At 41.0% G+C, this 17,436-nt stretch overlaps 1 protein-coding gene across 6 annotated transcripts in view; it reads left to right on the top strand.

The window, feature by feature from the left end:
• The first annotated feature begins 1,166 nt into the window (after positions 1-1,166).
• Positions 1,167-17,436, top strand: part of UPF2 (UPF2 regulator of nonsense mediated mRNA decay) — a 55,841-nt gene continuing 39,571 nt past the window's right edge. For 2 of the 6 annotated variants that reach the window (XM_048962747.1, XM_048962794.1), the window contains exons 1-6: positions 1,556-1,667; positions 6,605-6,984; positions 8,037-8,816; positions 13,199-13,359; positions 14,297-14,494; positions 16,272-16,424. In XM_048962747.1, the coding sequence (XP_048818704.1) occupies positions 6,623-6,984; positions 8,037-8,816; positions 13,199-13,359; positions 14,297-14,494; positions 16,272-16,424 (1,654 nt within the window). In that variant the 5' untranslated portion in view covers positions 1,556-1,667; positions 6,605-6,622. Of the gene's footprint in view, positions 1,366-1,418; positions 1,519-1,554; positions 1,668-6,604; positions 6,985-8,036; positions 8,817-13,198; positions 13,360-14,296; positions 14,495-16,271; positions 16,425-17,436 lie in introns of those variants that run through there. The other 4 variants (XM_048962767.1, XM_048962756.1, XM_048962777.1 and 1 more) reach the window with 4 other exon arrangements.

Genomic DNA, 17,436 nt, shown 5'->3' with positions numbered 1-17,436 from the left:
TCATCCTTTCAAACATTAATAAACTTTTCCAGAAAGAGATTTTCAGACGTGTCTGCAAAATGAGCCATGAAAATTAAACAATGTGGGGAGAGCTTTTTTCCTGGAACAAAACGTGCCCATTCCTGCACAGCTGGCAGCGCACGCCCAATGCTCTGCCTCTGTGCGCGGTCCCATCCTCGGGCTGCCTGTGAATAAAAGCTGTGACAGCTCAATGGTCTCACTGTGCCCATCCTCATCATGCCATCATCAGGGCCACAAAGATGGTGAAGGGCCTGGAGCATCTCCCCTGTGAAGAAAGGCTGAGTGAACTGGGTCTGTTCAGTCTTGAGAAAAGAAGACTGAGAGGGGACCTGATCCAGGTCTATAAATATCTAAGGTGTGAGGGGCAGAATGGCGAGGCCGGACTCTTTCCAGCAGTGTGTGGAGACAGGACAAGGGGAAACGGCCAGAAACTGCAGCATAGGAAGTTCTGCACAAATGTGAGCAAGAACTTCTTTACGGTGAGGGTGACGGAGCACTGGAACAGGCTGCCCAGGGAGGTGGTGGAGTCTCCTTCTGTGGAGATGTTCAAGACCTGCCTGGACACCTACTTGTGCGACCTGGTGTAGGGAACCTGCTTTGGCAGGGGGGTTGGACTCGATCTCTGGAGGTCCCTTCCAACCTCTACAATTCTGTGATTCTGTGATCCCGGCCCCAGTGCCATGCGCTGTGTGCATCTGGAGTAAGCACTTTGCCATAGCCAAGCAAAGGCTCAACTCGCAGAAGTTGAATGCTTAAGAATCTGAATTCCAAACTTAAAATAAAAACCAGAGGCACACTTGTACATTCTGGATGGTGCCAGACTGTTTTCGACTTGGGCTCATTCAGGGTTGTCTTATGGCCAACACCAGGCCAGACCACAGATCTGAAGTACGCAGGGACGGTCTGATGCAGATAAATTTTGCTAAGCGTTCACGCTCGCAGCAGGAAGACGAAGCGGATGTTGAGGCTGCGCCGCCTCCGCGGCCACTCACGAACTGAAGGACTCTACCACACGGCCCCTCGTCGTGACGCAACGCGGCGCTCACACACACAGCAGCGCCCCGCCGTGACGTCACGCGGTACCGCAAAGCATCGCCGTGCCGCTCCCCTCCGCCCGCAGCCACTTCCGCCTCCGCACCGCCCGGTAACCCGAGCGGGGCCGCCCGCCCGCAGGACCCCGCCCGGGGCTGCCCGCCGCGCCGCCTGACGCCCGTCTCTCGGGATGCGCGGTTCGCCGAACCATCCGAGATCTCCGCAGCGGCGCGGCTCGGCCTCGCCGCCCGTTCTTTCTCGTCTGGGTGTCGGGAGGAGCGCGGAGCGAGCTCGTTTCGAGCGGCGCTTTCGGTCAGGCGGCGCGACGGTCTGCCCGGCAGGGAGCGCGGCGGGGCGGCGTGAGGGGAGCGGAGCGAGGGGACCTCGAGCGGCGGGAGGGGGCGGCGGCGGGCGGAGGAGGCGGCGCTCCCCGGGCGGCCGGGCCGATGCCTGCACCGGGCGCAGGTAGCGGGCCTCAGGCGGGGCGGCGCGGGGCGGCGGGAGGCCCGGAGGGTGGAGCGGTGCCGCTTTACGTGACGAGGGAGGAACGGGGCCGGAGGGCGCGGGAGCCGCGAGGAGGCTGAGGGAGAGGCCTGCGGAGGCCCGGGGTTGGGGTGAGGAGGAAGGGCTGGGTGCGGGAGCTGTGCAGTGCGGCGGCGGTTCCTTCGGGCTTGTGGGAAGGCGGGTGGAGGGCCCGTGTGCGCGGCTAGGAGCGGCCCGGAGGGAGGGGAGGGCTGAGAAGTGCTTGGCGCCTTATCTCTGCCTTCGGGCCTCGGAGGAAGGGGTGTTCCTGCAGCTCTGACAGCTCTGAGGCGTGGAATCGAAAGTAAAACTGCCCGCCTGGCTCAGCAGTCCTGTCGAATCGCTCCCCTTTCCCCCCTTCCCCCGCTGTTCCGTGGCTCTGATTTCCTGTAGAGCTCCGCATCTCGTTTGTCAGAAACTTGTGGTGCCTAGGCTGATTTTTCTCTGACCAGCCATCATGTTTTCATATGTCCCTAACTTAAAGTTAAGAGAAACTTTAATTGCAATTCACGTTCCCTGAGACTCTTGATTTCTTTTTTTTGGTGATGTGCTTTCTGATGAAGTTTGTCTTTTGCTCTTTGAGGTTTTCCAAAGTGTCAGAAGTGGGACTTCCCGTCTTTGTTCTTTATTTCCCTTACCTAACAAAGCACCTGCATAAAGGAATGCTGATGTGATCAATTGAAATTGTAGTGCCAATACAAAAAATATGTGAAGTAAATCACTGTTCTTAATTAGTAAAGTTGTATGTCTGTTCTCCCCACCTCCCCCCAGCCAAAGCTGTGTTTGTAAGGATTGAGATTCTGGTACTGCAGTCTGTAACAACAGATTTTTATTGGTTTGTGAGTATTTAGCATATCAGGCCAAGGTGGTGATGTTTATCCTTCTATTCTGAATGGTGGCTAGATTAATGATGCTGAGTAACTTCTATGAATCTTTTATTTCCTTCAGATTAAGTATCACATAGATACTTGTTACCTTTGTATTTCAAGGACTTTTTTTTAAAGTAAAGTTTCTGAGCCTGGAGTATTGTGAACCCCATTTCATAAATGTCTCAAATACTAAAGTTAGTATGAAAAAAAAAACTAAGTAAAAATTCAGCTACAATTTTAAAAGAGAAAATTAAGATGAGTAAAGGTGGTTCAAGTAGTGAGAGAGTTCAGTGGTTTTCTCTGGGGAAAGCAGCACCTTTAAGTGTTGGAACTAAGAAGAGTTTCAGAAAACTCAAATATCATTCTGGAAGTGTGTTGCTGAAAGACCAAGAGCTTATGGGCCCGTTGTCTCGTGTGTGTCTTGTCCTTTCTAATTGCCAGCAATGAGCACTAATTCCTTCTGTCAGCTTATGAAGCTCTTGTCATTATCCTGCCTTTCCAGTAGTGCATTCACATAAGCATTAGATACAAAATAGAAGTTCTGTTGATGCGCATCTTAATGTTTCCTTACCATTCTGTGTACCTGGACCGTACCTTGCAGCCTAACTTCATGTGGGAATGAGACCAAGGCAAGCCCTCTGCCTGTTACCATTTTTCTCCATTTCCCATTATTAGTGAACCAGTTTCATCCAATTTAGATCTTTTGAAGGTATGAACTGTTTACAGGTCTTATAATAACCAGTAGCTGAGGGGAAAAAAGACCGAAACTAACTTTCTCAGGAGAGAATGGCTATACAGCATGTGCTCTGTGGGCACTTCTGTTCTGCTCATGTTGTTGGCTGACCCGTACAAGCTGACCAGTGAATCAGTCTGCGTAGAGCTGGAAGCCACCACGCTAAGCTGCCTCCTTTAATAAATTGGTGGTGGGCATAAATGAGCTGCCAGCACAACTGGAAGGGCTTAATATGGTAGACAGTGAGCAATGTTGTATCTCTTGTGGGATAGGTCAGAAATCCGTTGTAAACTAATGGCTCGTCACTGGTTTTACAGGGGTGTGGGAAGTAGGTAATGTTCCCTTGTGAAATCATAGTGCTCCATCCCTTTTATCACATCTTTTTGTCTTGCTTTTATACAAGCAAACTGGATACGTCTTAATTTGTTTTGAGTAACTTTCCTGGTGGGAAAACATTTTGATATAATTAAAGGAAAGTCTTCATGCAGCGTGACACCAGATGTAATCTTGCTTGCAGTGTGTTACAGCAGTGTTTTAAGTTCTGAAAACCTCCCTCCTCCCACTTTTTTTTCAGTGGTGATAATGGCAGCTAAACTGCTGTCTGGAACTATTGGAACTAACAGTATGGATTCACAGTGCAAAAAGATTAATGGACTTAACATTGCTGAACGTGAAATGAGTGCAGGACTCCCGTCTCCCAGATGAGTGTGTAAGGAACAGGGCCCATTTACATGGCGTAAAGAGATGGGAAATTAGTTCTGACCCATAACTTGAAGGAGTTCTGAGTGCTGCTTAGTTGTTTGGGTTCTTTTTTTGTTTTGTTTTGTTTTGGCGTTAAGTATTGATTTCATAATAATGCTGTTTTAAGTTGATGTCTGTCAGCTTTTTGAAATCCAAGTAGTTCAGAGTTGCTGAGCTGTGAAACCTTTTGGTTGTAGACATGCATTAGGGAGCCAGATTTGCTAGTAGTTGTGTAAGCTGTGCTGATTTGATTGGTCTCGCTTCCACAGAACGGCATCAGAAATGTCTCTTTGCTGGTGCTGTTGCCAGCTGCCTTCAAAAAGGCCCCGATGGTTTCTTTACCACTAACACGTCACTGCCTGTATGTGAACACTGTTAAATTTTGTAGCTAGGTCTTCTCTTCGTAAGACACTTGCAAACATCTGAAAAAATGCAGGTGTTCCACATGAGATTGCCAATATATGGATCTCTTGTGTTGTAGTTCACAGTGGGGGCAGGGAACGTGGACTACTTAGTAAGAAATAAACTTTCTTTGGTGTGATGTCTTGGTTATAACTATCTTTCAAAATAGTCAAAAACAATATTGGAAGCATTCCTAGCTGGCCTGAGATGTGCCTCATTACCCCGTTTTGTTGAGTAGATGCACAGAATATTTGAATCCAGCTTATTTTCATCATCTGGTCTAATTGAAACGTAGAAAGGCAAGAAGTGGTAACTGGGAATCAAACAGGCACTACTAATAAAAGTGATGCTTTTTCAGGAGATTCCACATCCATCACTTCTACCTATATTTGCATTTAAGCATATGCAAGTAGAAAATGATGGATAAACATTTGCAGAGCTAGGACTGAGGTTCTTCTAACATGCAAGCATTTTGCTAAATGCCTTGCAATGCTCTTGGATCTGGAGTTGAAAGTTTTGCAATTTATCAGTGCGTTGAAGCTAAACAGCATGAAGGAGAGTGAGATACAGCTTATGATTGATATAAAATGCATTTTTTTTTTGTAAGTTATGAATTTAGTGTGAGGTAAATAAGGCTTACCTGTTTCTTTTGACTGTTTCAGCGCTGTCTGGCCCTACCTGATACTAGACACAAGTCAGCAGAATGCCCTTGTCGTAAGACCAGCAGTGTTCTGGACTGTAGTAACAAGCCAGCAGCTTCAAAGTTTTTTTCCTCTTTATTTGGTGATTGCAAGATCACGTCTGGGTACCAGCTCCAGTAGTGGGTTCTCTATTCCAAGAAAGTCATTGCTGTACTGGAGCAATTCTCTGTGAGAACTACCAGGATCGTTAGGAGGCTGTAGCATGCAATGTCTGAAGGCAAAGAGAACAGTCTCTTCATCTGTAAGAAGAGAAGGGGAGGTCTTATTACTGCCTGCAGCTACCTAGTGGGACAGTGCAGAGAAGATGGAGCCAAGTTCTCCTTGGAGCTGTACATGGGTAGGAATGAGCACAAATGGGCACAAGTTGGGGCATACTGAATTCAAGGATGATAGGGGAAGTTTTTTTTTCAATACTGAATATTCAGTTGCTGGAGCAAGGACACAGTAGGGCTGTCATATCTCTGTCCTTGGTGATCCTCAAAACTTCGTGGGGCATCCTAATCTTGACTCCCTTTTCAGCAAGACCTTGAAATAGGTGACATCCAAAGTCTTTCAAGTCATAACTATTCTGTGAGTCTGTCCTTTCTTGTTGAGTATATGTTGTCTTTTGGATCCCTTCACCGAATAGAACTAAGGCATAAAGGGCTGAAAACCCTAAAGATGATGAAGCTCTTACAAGTCATAGGGGAGGAAAAAACAAGTCAGTTGAGTAGAGTCATGGTTTGGAGCCTTTGATAATTCCTGCTAATTACAGCCTTTCTGTTTTTTGGTTTGTTCTGCTGGCAGGGAGGCTCGTGCACTCACCTTATTCAGCACAGCATTCTTCCAGCTGCTACTTGTGCTGTGTGGAAGAATGCTCCCAGCAATTGGGGGCATCTTGGGAGGGTGGGAATGAGATGATGCTTTTCACCATGAGGACAGTAAAGCATTGGAGCAGGTTGTCCAGGAGGGCTTCAATCTCCTTCCTTGGTGGTTTTTAGGACTGCACTGGGAAAACCCAGAGCATTCTTGTCTGACATCAGAACTCAGTGGGCTTTGAGCAGGACGTTGGACCTTTTCAGGTCAAAACTGTGTTGTCCTGTGATCCTGTATTAGAAGAGGGAGAGTTCTTATGTGACAAGTAGTAATCTCAGTAGGACAGGTGATGCTGATGCATGCTGATGAATCAAATATTTTTAGTTTTAAGTTACAGTAATTCATTTTCATCAGTCTTGGATTTTTTCTTTTTCAGATGAATTTCTGTTTATGAACTAAAATTACACATTTGTCAGGTTGCAAAAATTTCAAATGCTTTTACTTCACAATTTCTGCTGAGAACAACTTCACAATTTGTTCAGAACATCACTGTAATAACTTAGACGTGGAAATTATCCAAATTATTTTATCACAACCTTGACTTTATGACTTGTAATGCTGTAATGAAAAGATTACTTTTTATCTGTTTAGATCTCTTCCTTAGTTCTGACAAATGTATGTCAAACCTCTGTTCTGGTCAGTTAAGAATTGAGTACGGGTGGGCTGTGAGAGTGACTTTAATATATCAAATGTGGGTTAACAGTATTTATTTTCCTGTGATTCTGCAGACTTGCCTGGGTAAGACAATGCCAGCTGAGCGCAAAAAGTCAGCAAATATGGATGAAAAAGAATCTCTGCTAAATAATAAGGAAAAAGAATTTGTTGAAAGGCGACCGGTGAGCACCAGGGAGAAGCCAAAAGATGATGTCAAAGTTGGGGTAAAGAGAGAGACTGTAAAGGTTCCTGAAGACAAAAAGAAAAAATTGGATGAGGATAAAAGAAAGAAAGAAGACAAAGACAGGAAGAAAAAGGAAGAGGATAAAGTGAAGGCAGAAGAAGAGCAAAAGAAGAAAGAAGAGGAAGAAAAAAAGAAACATGAAGAGGAAGAGAAAAAGAAGCAAGAGGAGGAAGTTAAACGTCAACAAGAAGAAGCAGCTGCTCAGCTGAAGTAAGTTGTACTTAAGTATTTTAATTGTGCCAAATGCTATAGTCCTGCTGTGGGGACTGTGGGCAGAGTTAGAAAAGATGAACTGTTTGAGTTAATAAGTTGTGTGTCGTGCTACAGATCACATGTGCCTGCGTGAGGATACCAGTTTTTACACCATTTTGACTTTCCATCTCTTAACCTCTGTTACTTTTATCTTTAGGATGGGGTTTTGGTGGTGTTTTCTGTGTGGTAATCGTGTGAAGCCCAGATTGACAATGAAGAAGCACAATTTAAGAAGCACAATTTATTCTGAGATAGAGAATTGTTAGTGTTGTAAGTTTGGAAGGACAACATCTGTGAGTCCACAGACCGTATAGGGAGCAACTCTACTGTGAGCAGTGGCTCTAATTGCTTTGCACTGATCTTAGTCAATTGATACATGGATGGCAAACGCAGAACATAACCCATCACTTCAATATGTGATCTTACCAAGACAATATTTTTTTAGTATGATGTCAAAGGGTCTTGCAGTGTTGAAGATAGCATCGTTAGGACAGTAAAGCCAAGATTCTGGACATTCTTGTATATCAAGTATGTCACTTCTGAAGATGGGGAACAATGTCATAGCCAAATTCTAGCTGGGGCAGATGTAATTCAGCTGTTTCAAGTTTTCCCTAATTTCAGTGGTTTGGGAGTAGAAGATTTCCCTTAGCTCTAATACAGTAACTTCTTAAAAGATTGCTGTCCTCTTCTGTAATAACTTAATCTCAGTCAGGAGTAAATCAAGTTTCATGTTTATATTTTGCAAGTCTGGTGGGATTAAGATGTTCTGCATAGAAGAACGTGAGAAATTCAGTGTTGTAACAAATGGGACATGCTTTTTGGAGCAATAAATTCAAGCAGTAGTTGATCAAGCAGATGCTTTAGCATTCCAGGATTAACTTGTTAAATACTAAAAAAATAGTCTTTTAGTACTGTTCAGCTCTACTGGAGGATTTCAAACTCGCTTTCTTTGACCCGTTAATGTGGGAGTAAGGTGCTGTAACAACAATCACTCGTTTTTCTTTTCCTAGAGAAAAAGAGGAAGCACACCAGTTGCACCAGGAGGCCTGGGAGCGCCATCAGGCAAGGAAGGAGCTTCGCAGCAAAAACCAGAATGCGCCAGACAGTCGCCCCGAGGAAAACTTCTTCAGCAGATTAGACTCCAGTCTGAAGAAGAACACAGCTTTTGTTAAGAAGCTAAAAACCATTACAGAGCAACAAAGGGACTCCTTGTCCCACGATTTTAATAGCCTGAATTTAAGCAAATACATTGCAGAAGCAGTAGCTTCTATTGTGGAAGCCAAACTGAAAATATCAGATGTGAACTGCGCTGTGCACTTGTGTTCTCTCTTTCACCAGCGCTATGCTGATTTTGCCCCTTCATTGCTTCAGGCTTGGAAAAAGCATTTTGAAGCAAGGAAAGAAGAGAAGACTCCCAACATTACAAAGCTAAGAACTGATTTGCGTTTCATTGCAGAATTGACTATAGTTGGGATTTTCACTGACAAGGAAGGTTTGTCTTTAATCTATGAGCAACTTAAAAATATTATTAACGCTGATCGAGAATCCCACACTCATGTTTCTGTGGTGATCAGCTTTTGTCGGCACTGTGGAGATGACATTGCTGGTTTGGTACCAAGGAAAGTAAAAACTGTTGCAGAGAAGTTTAACTTGAGCTTTCCTCCTAGTGAGATAATTAGCCCAGAGAAACAACAGCCCTTCCAGAATTTGTTGAAGGAGTACTTTACGTCTTTGACCAAACACCTGAAAAGGGACCACAGGGAGCTACAAAATATTGAAAGACAAAACAGGTGACATTTAAATGTTGCTTTTTGTTTATGGAGGAAACAATAGTTTGGTTTTGAAATGCCTAGATATGTTGCAATATTTGTCACCACAAGTGTCTTGTTAGAGGTGTGCAGGAGATGTGTGTTCTGTGATATGCCTAAAAATATATCAAATAATCCAATCAAGCTGTAAAGAGTTCTAAGCTTTCTCTGAATACTTAAAGAACAATTAAAAAACAAAACAAAAAGAAGCTAAAAACCCAGATTCCTCAAGGATCTTTGAAGAAAGTGCAGGCTGACTTTGAACTTTAATTCTCTTAATTAAATTATTTTGGTGATGCTCCCATAGCAGCTTGAGTGTCTTGCTTATTTACCAGCTGCTACTGGCCTTTTCCAGTTGACATAATCTGAATTCTCCCTTTCCACCCACACCTATCTAACGGAGCATATGCCACGATGTTTTTGGCTCATTTGCATTTCTTTTAGTGTACCAGTGTTGCCAATGGTAGTGAGTTTGGAAAAAAAAAAATAAGATTGGAATAAAAAAGTACCCTTTAAAACTTCATTGTTTACAATTTTTGTATAAGCAGATGCTTAAAGGTACAGACAATTTGATTCAAATCCTTTTTTATATATGTGAAATATTAATGTTGAAGAATTAATATGTATACCTTATAAGATCTGAATAATTTTATTTCTACCATAAACAAACTTGTTTAAAACAAACAAACAAAAAACCAACAAAAACGTGCTTTTTGTTTAAAGCATCCTGAATTGTCAGTCTCAGGGTGAACCTAAAGCCAGCTGTGGGTCCTAAATGATTGCAATAGCTATATATCTCTTGGAAGCACTCCAGGCTGGTAGGAGTGATATGTGATGTGGTACTGTGTGTATCCACAGGTTTCAGTCAAAATGCTGATCATTAGCACAGTTCTAAATGTATGCTTGGAACACATCCAAATCTGACATTCCCAAATCAAGGCTTTCAACTTTGACCCACTATGCTGGTAGATGTTGTGCTGCAGTCCTAGCTGCTCTCAGTCCACTGTTGTGTTTCAGGGCATCATAAACTCACTCTTGAGCTAGCATTAATTCTCCAGCTAACTTATTGCTTTAAAGGAAGTTATTGACTTAGCCGTTGCCACTGTTTAATTCAATCAGTATAAACCTCTGTACTTACACAGTTACTCTGTTATTCTGTAACACTGTTGTTTTGGCCGCAGTGTCAATGAACAGTCGTAGAGTTTGTGTGATGGGACTTAAGTGAAAGAAATTCTGAGGGAATGAAGAAGTAAGAAAATGAGAGAACATAAGTGATTCAGGTTAGGGGAAAGTACTTGAGTGATTGTTTGTGAATTTGAATAAGAACTTCTATAAAACTGCGTAGAGAGAGCCCTGAGCAACCCAGTCTGATCTCATTGTTGGTCTTGCATTAAGCAGGAGATTGAAACAGAGACCTTTTTGCATGCCTTCCAATCTGAATTATCCTGTGAGATTAAGCACAAAGCCTTGTTTTGGTGGAAGAATATGAAGAAGTATCATTTATCACCAGATGAAAATAATTACATTTATCTGAAGTTTTAAATGTTGGTTTTAGCTGCTTAATAAGTTGGGAAGTAAATTTATCTGAAACGAGACATGAAAAATCTTTTCTGCTGAGTTTTACTTGTGAGGCTGTGAGGTAAAGAACAGAGATTTGGTTGGTAGGAAGTCAGAATGCGAGAGAAATATTCATAAACTGAATTTCTGAAGAGGGTTGTGGTTTGTTTGTGGACCAGGTGACTCTTAAGGGTCCCTTCCAATTCAAAAGACTGTATGTATGGTTTTACTTTTATTTTTATATATACTTAAATACATATATGAATACTTATGTTTAAAGTCAACAATCTTACTGAGGGGAAAAAAAAGCAGTCCTCTGTGGGTTTGTTAGCAGCAAAATTGATAGGGTTTCAACAGCTTTTATTTCAGCTGTTACTCCAGAAGTAGTGGAGTGAAATGGAATTGAGCTGTTCCCTGGTGCACGTTTAGTTGGAGATAATTCTTCCAGGTGAATGTGTGCCATATTCATCTGTGTCAGGAGAATAACTGCTGTTGTGAGATAACTTGAGCTGGTTGAATTAATTATGAATTAATTATGAATTAACATGTTATTGTATGCTTCAACAAATTCATTACCTGCCACAGCATTTGGTTGAAGCCAGGTTTCTGCACACACAAAGATGCCTGCAGATGGGTAATTAGGAAAACTATTTTGAGCTACACTTGGACAGTAGAACTTGATCACCTGATTGCATAGCGAAGCCCGTAGCAAAAGCTGTGCAGGCTCTTCTATTGGATTGCCAGATTCTAGTGTGAGTTCTCAGAAGTGGTTAAGCATGGAAGAAAATCCTTTAAACTTCTTAAAACATGCTTAACTTAATCAGAAGATCTGATGAACTTGATTTGTGGCACTCTACAAAGTTCTGAAGAGTTCTAAAGTAAGATTAAGTGTCCTGTGCTGTAATGTTGATTGCATGTAAAAACAAATTGTGCTGTTGAAAGATTATTTGGCACGCTTTGGCTTGAATTTAACACAAACTGAAGCTTGGTAGTGCACGTTACTTGGGTGTGCCTTTGTGAGAGGGACAAGAAATAGAGCTTTTGCTAGCATTAAATTGATTGGTTGATTTGTGTATTTATCTGCTTAAGGAAAGCCTATGATAATTTAATTATCAGTCATCTGTGGCAAGCTTAGCAGTAGCAGAGATTGCAGTGTTGTGTACTTCTAGTTCAAATTACTGAAGGGTCTTGAGATTTCTTGTTTAAAGTCTGGGACACTTGGAATTTCGGGCGTCTGTAGGGGCACTGCTCTGAGTAGTTATTTTTGACATGAGACTTCACAAGTTGTGTAACACTCTACCAGAATCAGAAGTGCACTTTTTGCTTGTTTTAACTAAAAAATGAATATATGGTAACTGGCTGATAGTTACCAAAGTTGCTGTGAAAAAAGTTGCATGTTACCATTTAAACTTCTATAAAATTAACATCAGATTTTGATGTTTTCCAACGTAATAGATAACTTTAGGTTACCTCCATTTCTTAAAATCAGGAATTAAAGTGAATTGGAGCAGTCAGAAGGGAATCCTTTCCAAGTAGAGGCAAAGCTTTCTTTCTAAAATGAGAAATAAATCCATAATTTGCATCCCTGGTAATCGGTGTATGATTTTGCAGAGTGATGTCAATCTAATACACCTTTCAGAAAGCAACTGAAGTTTTTGTGGTCTCAACCCATTCTGAATAGCATGTTTCTGTAGGGAGTGTAGAATCATAGAATGGCCTGGGTTGAAAAGGACCACAATGATCATCCAGTTCCAAACCCCTGCTACGTGCAGGGTCGCCAACCATCAGACCAGGCTGCCCAGAGCCACATCCAGCCTGGCCTTGAATGCCTGCAGGAATGGGGCATCCACAGCCTCCTTGGGCAACCTGTTCCAGTGCTTCATCACCCTCTGTGTGAAAAACTTCCTCTGTTTATGTCAGGCAGATGCTGTGAGGTTTTGTTTATTTTATGCACTACTCATGTGGAACAGAGAGAGACAGACATGTATAAACTTAATGGTTACATGGAATGCTCTTTAAAGAAAAAAAAAAAAAAAAAAAGAATAACAGTTTTGAACTTCACTGTCCAGTCTGTTTTAAAAAAAGTGTGACCAGATTTAAGCTGGTGCAAGGTGTTGACTTGATTGAATTGTTGGATATTAACTGTATTTAGGTTGGTAAGAAAAGTAAGTTTATGAGCAGAGAAGATTGCAAGCAGTGCTTATACTCTTACAAGCAGAAGCTGCTTTTGAAAGCAGTTCTCAGTTTTAAAATTAGCTTGAGTACTTCTTATGAAAGAAATGAAAGAACAAGGAGAAAAAGAGCAGGTGTAACTACTCTCAGCTTGGACTGACAGCCTTGAAATAACTCAGCTTGTTTTAATGCACTACTGTATTTGAGCCTCCTGGCATTGGTCCTCCAATGAATCATTGGAATGGCAAGGAATTGTACGGCTACAGATGTACAGCAGCTTTTATCCAACTTCTGTGTTAGCTGAATGTTGCACTTTATTACAGGAGTTCCTAGTGCTAAACTGTTACAGGATAATCAAGTTTAGAAAAAAAAAAAAGGTTTTTTTTTTGTCAGCTGTTTTCTTTGGAAGGTTGGAGCATCTGTGACTATGCTACATTTGGTTATACACAGCTCATTAATCAGTACAGCTTTTGGGGAGCGGAGGGTGTTGGAGAGCATTGCCCAAATGTCTCCTGTAGATGTGCAATCCCCTCAGAGGGAAGATTAGCTTTGCTAGAGAAATCGGTAATGATTCAGCATGGCTCAAATACGTTTTAAGAAAGAAAGTTGTCTCACTGTGTCTTTGATCTTTGTAGGCGCATTCTTCACTCCAAGGGTGAGCTGAGTGAAGATCGACACAAGCAATATGAGGAATTTGCGATGTCTTATCAGAAACTGTTGGCAAATTCTCAGTCTCTAGCTGATATCCTGGATGAAAATATGCCTGACCTTCCCCAGGACAAACCAACACCTGAGGGTAGGCAATCATCTACAGGAGCAAGTAAACAGGATGCTGGTTTGAATGTGGGGGTAGCTGGCTAAAGCTTCTTGCTGATGTGCTCTTTCCATTCACTTATTTTGATTTATTCCCCCACCCCCCCTTGAAGATATGAAGGAGTAAATAACAGTGTTACTTATTTAAGTAATTAAACTTAACGTGCAACTGTAACCATAACATGTATGCTGTGTAGTCACAGTATTTGAAGTAATATATCTTTAAATCGTTTCAGGTAATACTGGAATAAATGGAAATTCAAAAATGTTCCATTTAGTGTAATGCCTTCTTAATATTTAAATAACTGCATATTTTATAAACCAGTATTGTTCTAAAATGAATTTGAAATCTGTTCTGTTGTGTTATGAGTAGGAACGTACTGTTACTAGGTAAGTCACTGGGTGCTTCTTTGACCTTCTGGGAAGTACAGCATTTCATTTGCAAAGCTATTCAATGCCTTGTTTCAGAATGTAGATTCAGAGCTATTGTTGGAATGAGTGTACCTTCCATCTGAAGTGATCTTGAGCTTTAAAATGCTGTATTTCATGAGTGCTTTGCCTTTATTATGCTTTGTAACCTTCTGTTCTTTAAATTCTACTGGGTGTATTTCATCATGCAGGACGTAATGTGCCTATTGCCTCTACTTGTTTTAACTGTCTCCCTGATATTGCCTGTTTTTCTGTGAATGCAAAATCAGAACTTTAAGGTTGCATATTGAAATATCTGATATTCAGATTAGATTACTACAAGTTAACTTAAAGTATACAGTGCTACATTTATGAGAAAATAATGGCAATGATGAGCAGCCTAATGTGTTTCTGAAAGTATGTGTATTTTTGTAGTTTTTGAAGATGTCTCCTTCCTTATTAAGGTGAGAAATTTGCATAAATAACTTCATTATGGTTTTGCATTTCTGCAGAACATGGACCTGGCATTGATATTTTCACACCAGGAAAGCCTGGAGAATATGACCTGGAAGGGGGTATCTGGGAAGATGAGGATGCTAGAAACTTCTATGAGAACCTCATTGACTTGAAGGCTTTTGTGCCAGCAATTTTGTTTAAAGATAATGAAAAGTGTTCTCAGAGCAAGGATTCCAGCAAAGATGAATCAAGAGGTAGAATGCTTCAACATATGAGTTTTTTGTTTATTTGCTTTTTGTTTGTTTGTTTTTAATAAATCTTTTCTGACAGATAAGCAAAGTTGATGCAAGTAGTGAGCCTGTAATAAAATAATTTCTGGTCATCAGAACAATACAGAGGTTTGGGTGAGTTTTCAGGGTGTCATGTATGTGGGGATAGGTATTACCTGAGTGGCACTTGAGGGGAAAAAAAGTAAATGCAATTGTATGCTAATGGAATTATAAACTGAAAATAATTGGTGACTGAGCAGTGTCAGTTAATGCTGCCTTCTCTGTGGGGACACTTAGTAGTCTGCCTTCTTTGAGAGATGGTAGTGTTCGCTCTGTGTTTTCACGAGATTGGTAATTATGGGCATCTCATCATAAAAGTCCAGTAGATTTTAAGGACAGACGATTCTTCACTTCTGATGGGACCTTGGGTTCACAGCCAGGCATTGATCTGTCTTAGTTATAATGGGTTAAAAGTGACGTTTGCCATCGCTGACTCCAAACATGACAGAAGATGCATGTTTGAATAAGGCCACTGTTACAGCTTTTAGAATGTGAACAAAGACACTTGGTAGTTTGCTGATAGATCTGTGCTAGATCAGTGTGGGGTCAGAATGGAATTTCAACTTCCAAGCTCACAGCCTCCTTTCTAATTTCTAAATTCTAAAGTTTCTCTGTGAGAGGAATTAAGTATTGGAGCAGGTTGCCCAGGGGAGATTAGAAACTTTGTCTACAGGGAATTTGGAGGCAACTGGAAAAAAAAATCCTTGAGGTCTGTTCAAAAGTGTATTAGTCTGATTCAGAATAGGTTACCTGTTTCATAACTCAGCGATTTTCATATGATGTTTGCAGTGTGTGTTAAGAAAAAATAAATAATTAAGTACTTTATTACAGTTATTTACATAGAAAATTACACATCACCAAAGGAAAAAAAAATCAAATGATACCTGAAGGAGGTCTGCAGGAGGATAGCAAAAGGTTGTAGGCTGTAGTTTACATTGCTTTGTGTTGGACCAGCTTTATTGTCCAAGAAAAATGCTAGCTATTTTCTGAATCTTCATCTAGAAATTCATAATATTTTTTTTATCCCAAGGACAAATATGATTCACATTAGATCTTTTGCACAGCAGATCAATTTTTAAGTATCTTCCATCAGCTGTACCTTTTGCATTCATTTTTTTATTACTTTTTGTAGATCTGCATAAAATACTTCAGTTTCTTATGTCTATTTGTCTATCAGTTGACATACAAAGAATGTGTTGTGCAAATCTTAAGTGAGAATTTCTACCTTTAAATGTCTGTTTTTAAGTAATGTTTGTGATGTATTCATTCATTTGGGTCATTGTGTCTGACCCTTCCAGCATGCAATTTTGCTTGGCAACGAGTTTCAAACACTTCCAGACTTAAATTGCTGATTTTTCTAATCATTTTTATTGTGTTTGAACGTCTGCATATCATCCAGTGACATTTCAAGTATAGTTCAGAGCTAATGAAAGAAGTAAAACTGCTGGCAATGCATAGCAGAACCCTGTCTGGCTAAATAATTGCAGTTTCCAGGCATATGGATAAAGCTGTATGAAGGATGTCAGAGCTCTGAGACCTAGCAGCTAGGAGTGTAGACTCAAGAATTAGGGGGACTTGGTGAAAGGAAATAAGGTAAAAAGGCATTGCTAGAGAGATGTAAGTTTAGCAGTGCAAGTCTTCGTATTCTAATCATGATTGCATGTATTTAATGATTTAGTACTTCTACTTAACTCTTAATTAGATTCAAAAGATGCCAAAGATAATAAGGAAGCAGCTCCTGGGAGTGAGGATTTGGAGTTGGAGCTGGAGAACCTGGATATTAACGATGATCCACTGGAACTGGACTGTGGAGATGAAGCGGAAGATCTTACAAAAAAGCTTCTTGATGAACAAGGTAAAAAGAAAAGAACTGGGGTTGGGAGTTCTGTGTTGTTTCCTGACTTGTCTATGAAACTCACAAGTTAGGGGAAAAAAAAAAAAAATGACAAGAACAGCTCTAGAGCAGCACTTTTTCCTGAAAGAAAATTGATACCATTCTGAATAAAATTTCCTTTTTTTTTTTTTTTTTTTTTTCCTAAGCCATACCTTCTTTGGAAGCAGTTTTCCTTATTTTGTTCTTCTGGTTAGTCACATGATCAGCTCATTAAGCTGGTTAAGATCTTAAGATCTAATAAACTACCAGGACAGTGGGTTGTTAACGCCTGGTCAGACGTTTCAAACAGAACAGCAAGGAGCTGTCTGAAAGGTAGATACACATAGATGGTATCTTGGAATTAAAGGGAGAAAGAGCAACTCATTCTAGATTGGTCATAGCCTGCTAGACAGGTGAGAAATACTCAGTGAGTAGGCAGATAAAGAAACGTGAGATGTGAGCAGCATGCAGGTGTTACTTTATTTAAACATACAAAGAAACAGTGATTGTGTGTGTGTGTGTGTGTCTGTCTGGAATTCTGATGCTTTTAGTTTTAAAGACCTGGTGCTACCAACTGTTGAAAATTTAAACTTGCATGTTTTCATCGAGTCAATTGGTAGATGTTTGTTTGTTTGCTTTTAACAGCCTTTCTTGTGAATAAAAATCACTTGGGTTTGACATTAGGTGTCCTTAAGCCATAAAATATATCTTTAAGTTTCAGTACTTACTGAATTATTTTCATGCATTTTTGTTTACAGTAGGTTATTATTAGTGTTTTGTGGAAAGCCAGTAGAGAATGAAACCACTGTATTGTATTACTATTTAAAACAAAGAAAGAACCCCAGTATTCTTGGCTGAGATAAAACTTCCAGTATAAAAAGAGGGTGCCAGCATAAAAAGAGGTATAGCTGCATCTTAAATAAGTGGTCTAAAGATGAAGAAACATAGCTTTAGTTGTGATAATCTGGGAGTGTGGGTTTCATTGGCAGAAGGA

This window comes from Lagopus muta, chromosome 1, assembly GCF_023343835.1.
Source record: "Lagopus muta isolate bLagMut1 chromosome 1, bLagMut1 primary, whole genome shotgun sequence".
Taxonomy (NCBI): Eukaryota; Metazoa; Chordata; class Aves; order Galliformes; family Phasianidae; genus Lagopus; species Lagopus muta.
Note: the sequence above shows the minus strand (reverse complement) of the source record. Positions and strands in the feature narration are given on the sequence as shown.